Here is an 8,176-nt window from a genome sequence, read left to right on the forward strand (position 1 = left end):
ATATATTTAACCTTTATTTAACTAGGCAAGTCCGTTAAGAACAAATTCTTATTTACAATGAGGGCCTAGGAACAGTGGGTTAACTACCTTGTTCAGGGGCATAAGGACAGATTTTTACCTTGTCAGCTCTGGGATTTGATCTAGCAACCTTTTGGTTACTGGCCCAACGCTATATATAACCACTAGGCTACCTGCCGCCCCTACTTCCTGGTCATTTGACATGAATTAACCACTCATGTATGGGGACACGCTCCAGCAGAGACGTTAGAAAAAGGGTTCGGGTTAGGCTACAGTTGTCACGTTGGTGACGAGTTGTTGACAACTAGATGGCGCTGTACTCATCTAGCCACAACCGTACAAACCATCAGTGCCATAAAACCAGAACTACTAATGCTTATTATCCCTTGCATCCCATTCCTTTCCGACAGATTCTATGGTGCAAATTAGGTTTACGTAGATCTGTCCACTAGAGATTAATTGAGATATGTTTTCTCACGGAGAATGATAGTCTGCAGGATTAGAGAAAGCAGTTTGGTAATGAATGTTTGAATTTCATATACTTAACATTCAATGAATGAGTATAACTTGATGTGGTTCAAATTATTAACTTTCCTCGTAACCTTTTAAAAGTTGGTGTCAAAATCTGCCAATTCATTATTCTACTAACTATGACTGAGTGTGAGACATGTTTTACATAATGTCATGCATATGCAGTGGGGTCCGAAATGATTTGCACCCACTGACGTACCGGACATAATCGCAGCCCGTGCACCGGTCATCAATGACAATTTGTATTTTTTTCCATATATATACTGAACAGAAATCTGAATGCGACAAGCAACAATTTCAAATATTTTACTGAGTTACAGTTCATATAAGCAAATCAGTCAATTGAATTAAATAAATGATGCCCTAATATATGGATTTCACATAACTGGGAATACAGATACGCATCTGTTGGTCATAGATACCTTAAAAATATATATACAGTGGGGCAAAAAAGTATTTAGTCAGCCACCAATTGCAAGTTCTTCCACTTAAAAAGATGAGAGGCCTGTAATTTTCATCACAGGTACACTTCAACTATGACAGACAAAATAAGAAAAAAAATCCAGAAAATCACATTGTAGGATTTTTTATGAATTTATTTGCAAATTATGGTGGAAAATAAGTATTTGGTCACCTACAAACAAGCAAGATTTCTGGCTCTCACAGACCTGTAACTTATTCTTTAAGAGGCTCCTCTGTCCTCCACTCGTTACCTGTATTAATGGCACCTGTTTGAACTTGTTATCAGTATAAAAGACACCTGTCCACAACCTCAAACAGTCACACTCCAAACTCCACTATGGCCAAGAGCTGTCAAAGGACACCAGAAACAAAATTGTAGACCTGCACCAGGCTGGAAAGACTGAATATGCAATAGGTAAGCAGCTTGGTTTGAAGAAATCAACTGTGGGAGCAATTATTAGGAAATAGAAGACATACAAGACCACTGATAATCTCTCTCGATCTGGGGCTCCACGCAAGATCTCACCCCAATATGATCACAAGAACGGTGAGCAAAAATCCCAGAACCACACGGGGCGACCTAGTGAATGACCTGCAGAGAGCTGGGGCCAAAGTAACAAAGCCTACCATCAGTAACACACTACGCCGCCAGGGACTCAAATCCTGCAGTGCCAGAGGTGTCCCCCTGCTTAAGCCAGTACATGTCCAGGCCCGTCTGAAGTTTGCTAGAGAGCATTTGGATGATCCAGAAGAAGATTGGGAGAATGTCATATGGTCAGATGAAACCAAAATATAACTTTTTGGGAAAAACTCAACTCGTCGTGTTTGAAGGACAAAGAATGCTGAGTTGCATCCAAAGAACACCATACCTACTGTGAAGCATGGGGGTGGAAACATCATGCTTTGGGGCTGTTTTTCTGCAAAGGGACCTGGACGACTGATCCGTGTAAAGGAAAGAATGAATGGGGCCATGTATCGTGAGATTTTGAGTGAAAACCTCCTTCCATCAGCAAGGGCATTGAAGATGAAACGTGGCTGGGTCTTTCAGCATGACAATAACCCCAAACACACCGCCCGGGCAACGAAGGAGTGGCTTCGTAAGAAGCATTTCAAGGTCCTGGAGTGGCCTAGCCAGTCTCCAGATCTCAACCCCATAGAAAATCTTTGGAGGGAGTTGAAAGTCCGTGTTGCAACAGCCCCAAAACATCACTGCTCTAGAGGAGATCTGCATGGAGGAATGGGCCAAAATACCAGCAACAGTGTGTGAAAACCTTGTGAAGACTTACAGAAATGTTTGACCTCTGTCATTGCCAACAAAGGGTATATAACAAACTATTGAGATAAACTTTTGTTATTGACCAAATACTTATTTTCCACAATAATTTGCAAATAAATTCATAAAAAATCCTACAATGTGATATTCTGGATTTTTTTTCTCATTTTGTCTGTCATAGTTGAAGTGTACTTATGATGAAAATTACAGGCCTCTCATCTTTTTAAGTGGGAGAACTTGCACAATTGGTGGCTGACTAAATACTTTTTTGCCCCACTGTATATGTTTAAAGTAGAGGTGTGGATCAGAAAACCAGTCTGGTGTGACTACCATTTGCCTCATTCAGTGCGACATATCGCATAGAGTTGATCAGGCTGTTGATTCTGGCCTGTGGAATGTTGTCCTACTCTTTAATGGGTGTGCAAAGTTGCTGTATATTGGTGGGAACTGGAGAACACTGTCGTACCAGTCGATCCAGCGCATCCCAAACATGATCAATGGGTGACATGTCTGGTGAGTATCCAGGCCATGGAAGAACTGGGACATCTACAGCTTCCCGGAATTGTGTACAGATCCTTGCGACATGGGGCTGTGCATTATGCTGAAACATGAAGGGATGGGGAGGATTTAATGGCACGACAATGGGCCTCAGGATCTCGTCATAGTATCTCTGTGCATAAAAATTGCCATGGATAAAATATAATTGTGTTCGTTGGCCGTAGCTTATGCCTGCCCATACCATAAGCCAACCGCCACCATGGGACACTGTTCACAATGAAAGACATCGGCAAAATGCTCACCCACACGACGCCATACACGTGGTCTGCGGTTGTGAGGCCGGTTGGACGTACTGCCAAATTCTCTAAAACAATGTTGGAGGTGGTTTATGATAGAGAAATTAACATTCAATTCTTTGGCAACAGCTCTGGTGGATATTCATGCAGTCAGCACACTCAAACTTTAGACTGTGGAATCTGTGGAATTGTGCACATTTTAGTGCCATTTTATTCTCCCCAGCGCAAGTTGCACCTATGTAATGATCATGCTGTTTAGTCAACTTCTTGATTTGCCACTCCTGTCAGGTGGATGGATTATCTTGGCAAAGGAGAAATGCTCACTAACAGGGATGTAAACAAATTTGGATTCAAAATTTGAGAGAAATTTCTGGGATGTTTTTATTTCAGCTCATGAAACATGGGACTAACACTTTTTACATGTTGTGTTTACATGTTGTGTTTATATTTTTGTTCAGTAATATACGAACATAACACACCCACATCAAACCACAAGTTCAAGTGATTATTGTTGCTCCTTAGAATTCTTGCTTTTATCAGAAATAACTCTGTGTGTGCGTGCGCACTCAGATGGCCCGTGAGGACAAGAGGAAAGGCATCTCGTTTGTCAGCGAGCTGAAGAAACTGACGAGTTGCAGCCAGAGCGTCGTTGCCCTGGCTGCACAAGAGAGCAGCCACAGTAAGGATGAAAGCAGCAGGGCAGTATACTGTGTGCCTCTGACTGAGACCCGGGAGTGAGACGCTCAGTCTGCAGTGTGTGGATGGAGTCCCCAGAAGGTACGGAAGTCCCTACTGTTTCCTATTGTCTTTACAACTAGGGCTTTCCCTATTGACCCTAGTAGCCCCCATCTTTTTCGTCTCCTCCTTCTGGCCATGCCTATAAATGTCTTCCACAGTCAGTTTTCCTTTTTCAATTTCTTAACTTTTGACATCTTAATTTATTTATACAATATTTATATAATGCTATTTTTATGTTTTACGCAATTATTTATCGCCTCATTAATTAGGATAAATGACTCACTCGGGGACAATGTCGAAGTCGATGTTATCTGCAGTGTTTCAAACAAAATGTTGTTTATTTTAATATTGTATGTGTAGTATTTTATTATTATTATTGATACTTTAACTAGCATAACATAACACAATGACATCTATAGATTGATATGCATTAGTATGTTTGAGTGGACAATGACATGGGCAGTTGTGTATTGCATCATGCATATGAAGTACTGTATACTCCAGATATGTCTGTTGTGCTGTTGTCCACTACCCTCTCCCTTTTGCAGGGTCTCCCTCTATAGGACTCGAAGGCCTGGGTGGTGGAGGGCTGGGCGGAGGCGGAGAGGCTCCTCCTGTGGGGTGGTGACCGTCCTTGGGAGCAGGGCCCACACCGGCTATCTGACCCCCCCACCCACCTGGTTCCTCCTTCTGCTGAGGAACTGGAAGACCCACAAATGATGCCAGGCCCCCCTCCACCACATTAGAGCGCACCAGTATTCCTGAACACACCATGATGAGTTGAGTTAGCCCCTCCCGTGAGTAAAGAGCTTCCCCCAGAAAGTCCCACCCTGGCTGGCTGGTAGAGTTGGATGGCGGCTCCAGGATGACGGTTCGGAGTGAAGGAAGGTCGTGTTATCTGCTGGGTCGTTAGCTGCGATCCCTCTGTTCATTAGGGTACACCGTAGCAAAACATTTTGCAACGGAAAAAGACAAGTGTTTCTTATTGGACAAGTTTAGGTAGTTCCTCCTTGTTTCAGTCCATTTTATTATTGTTTGGTGCCTAATGAATACATCCCTGAAGTGGTGGCCGTTGCTGAATGCAGCAGCCAGCCTGTTTTTTTTTTAGAATGAATAAAGGCTTGATTCTTGGCCATGCTGTATCTATCTTCTTCTACCCGCAGCTGAGTCATGGGCCTACTGTAGGCTGGTGTTGAATGTCTGCATGAACTCCAGACAGTGTATTTAGTTGAGGTGCAGGAAGCAGCAGTAGCTGCGGCTACCAGCCTTTCTCCTGCTAAGAATGAGGGCATTGTGAATGTGGCCAACAAGCTGGCTTGTTGTTTGATTCCCTTTGGCTGCATTTACACAGGCAGCCCAATTCTGATCGTTTGCCTAGTCATTGGCAAAATAGCTGATCTGATTGGTCAAAAGGCCAATTAGTGAGAAAAAAAATGATGCGGGCCTTATGTCCCAGTATTCACAGTACTGTAATTTATAACTATATAGTTGTGTATTTGATGATATTCAGTGTTTTGCACGTAGTAGTTTTGCTGTTATATTCAGTATTTTTTTATCGACATTTTTCCGATGGTTTATCTTGTTTGATATGAAAGAGTGCGCTTCAAAAGTATTGTAACGGTGACTGTTTTTGTTTTGACTCCTTACTCCCGCACCTTGGATTTGAAATTATACAATGATTATGAGGTTATTAAAGTACGGACTGTCAGCTTTAATTTGAGGGTAAAAAATATTTTGTCATTTTGGAGAATCTAAGAATCTAATATGTTTCGAAACACTTCTACATGAATGTGGATGCTACCGTTATTACGGACAGTCCTGAATGTATCGTGAATAATGAGTGAGAAAGTTAGACACACAAATTTCATACCCCCAAACAAAGCTAACCTCCCCTGTTATTGTAATGGTGTGAGGTAAGCATGTCTTGGGGGTATGATATTTGTGCGTCTGTCTTACTCATCATTATTCATTATCCGTAATCATGGTAGCATCCACATTAATGTAAAAGTGTTAAGAAACATATTCTATTCTTATTTACAATAAGTGACACCAAAATCATGCATTGTCATTTATCATTCATTCCTATTGGTCACAAAATAATCTGAAACACAACAAACTGCAAATCCATCCAAGTTTGTAGAGTTACAAGCTTGAAGTAATCATTGCGTGATAGGAATATGGGACCAAATACTAAACTTTTGACTACTTTAATACACATAAGTTCATTTGTCCCAATACTTTTGATCCCCCAAAATGGGGCATTATGTACACAAAGTGCTGTAGTTTCTAAACGGTTAACCCAATATGGATGAAAACACCCTAAAGTTAAAGCTAACAGTCTGCACTCTAACCTCAGTCATTTTAAATCCAAAATGCTGGAGTACTCACTGTATGATGGTGTATGATATGATATTTGAAAACAAAAATGAGATTTTGGTTTCAAATTCAACTCGTTATTGCAGCAGGTCCAAGCGTATCAGCACTTGAGAACTTCGAATACCCAGGTATAATTTATTTTTGTAAAACATCAAATCAAAAGTACATTTTTAAAGGGGCAATCAGCAATTCCTACATCCATTTTTGGACTAATAAATTGATAAGTACCCATTGATTCTTGAATAATAACTTTAATTTAAATGCCTCATAAGCTTAGTTCAACTGTCGTACCCCATCAGAACCCAAAATGTAAGCTTGTTTTACTCCAATGTTTGCAAACAAACCAAATGTAAAAAACTATATAGCCTTAAAACATGGTTTAAAGTTTAATTTTGATATCATGGTTGGTCAATCCTTGCATCCATAGCTCGGTCTATGAATTTCAGTGATTACATTTCTCCAGCCCCGTCCCTCAACTTTTAACCGAACCAGTGGGGGAGGCCGCTTTGCAATTGTTTTTACTGCTGATTGCCGCTTTAAAGTGATTTTGTTGATGTTTATTGGAGCACACACAACTATCATAATGTCAATACAGGGTTTAGCGATTTCTGATATTGTTCCCAAGTTGTTTATTGATGAAATTGATGATAGTATAATACTGAGTTGTCTACTAGGTGTTTTTAACCTATGCCCATTTCAGTCTGTTGTCAGAAAGTTGATTGAATGGGGACCATGTTGTTTCCCTCCTTAATTTAGAATGTGGATCACTAAGTGTGAGATTTGTATAACAAAGTCAGTCTGTAGTTTTTTTTCAACTTAGTATAAGTTTGTTTTAAAACTATGAAGGTGTGGCATTTCTAATGAATGATTTATATTGTACTTGGTGTCTGTTCATTGGTACTGCAAAAGTGTCAACTTCCTTTATAGATCTAGATACACATTTAAGCCTCTCTCCCTGGGTCCAGACAATTTCACAGCAAACAAAATGATTGGCTTTTATGCAGCATCTGTATGAGATGTATAAATACTACAGTAGTTATAATACATAGGCCACTACACTCGTGCCCGTATACGGGTTGAAAATGGCAGATTTAGTCACTGATAAGTGTCTAAATTGGAACACAGTGGCTGTACAGTAACATGCTATACATTACGTCAGAGCTCTGCGCTTCACAGCGTTGTATGGGTTTTCGCTGACAGCCGTTCTGAACTTGAGCACTGCACGCGACAAGAAGCTGCTCCCATCTCTCCTGCTAATTGGGCAACTTTTGCAAATGTTTTGTCTCAGTGAGGGGAAATGCTATCAAACAAGAGGATTCAATGTATTTTGAAAGATGAGACGTTGATGATTTAAAATAAATACTGCTTTGATGTCATGCAAGCAAGCCAATGTGCACTTCACATTTCCATATCATAAAACGTATGTCATATACAGTGTTAATGTTTGATCACTGATGTACAGTTACAATATGACATGGTGTCATACCCTGGGTTGTTCTGAACAGAATCTGTTTGTCTTTTGTGAAGAAAATTCGCTGTGGAACACGCACCTGAATGCACCCATGACTCCTTTCTATGCGCACCAAAATGACGATCTGTTTCTCTGAATTGCCCTGTGTAAGACTAACACTTTTAAAATCGTATTTTATAACTTTGCTGGTCATGTTGGCAATCGAACAAGCTTATAAATGATGCCAACCTGACCCAGATTGAGATATATAATGGGCCGTTTTTGGATTGCGTAAACAACAGTAATTGTGTGACGGCGAGGATGCAGGGTTGTGTTCCAAACAAAACAAATGTGCTTGCTCTAGTTTCTCAACAGCACAGCTTGGAGGGCTCAAAAAAGCACATTATTGTTGAAGACTGAGTCAAAGTGCATTGAAATGACTTAGGAACTGTGCACACACCAGTTAGTCCTCTCACTCAAACCGTTGTCTTAGGTTGCACCTACCCCATATTTTCCAATAATATTCTTATGTTA

General features: G+C 40.6%; 1 protein-coding gene across 1 annotated transcript in view; it reads left to right on the forward strand.

Moving 5' to 3' along the window:
* LOC139377121 (1-phosphatidylinositol 4,5-bisphosphate phosphodiesterase epsilon-1-like) overlaps positions 1-3,816 on the forward strand; it is a 65,658-nt gene extending 61,842 nt beyond the window's left edge. Inside the window, exon 29 of the mRNA XM_071120144.1 lies at positions 3,649-3,816. Coding sequence (XP_070976245.1) covers positions 3,649-3,816 — 168 coding nt within the window. The remainder of the gene's footprint in view (positions 1-3,648) is intronic.
* Positions 3,817-8,176: the final 4,360 nt, after the last annotated feature.

The sequence above is a fragment of the Oncorhynchus clarkii genome, chromosome 20 (assembly GCF_045791955.1).
Source record: "Oncorhynchus clarkii lewisi isolate Uvic-CL-2024 chromosome 20, UVic_Ocla_1.0, whole genome shotgun sequence".
Lineage (NCBI taxonomy): Eukaryota > Metazoa > Chordata > Actinopteri > Salmoniformes > Salmonidae > Oncorhynchus > Oncorhynchus clarkii.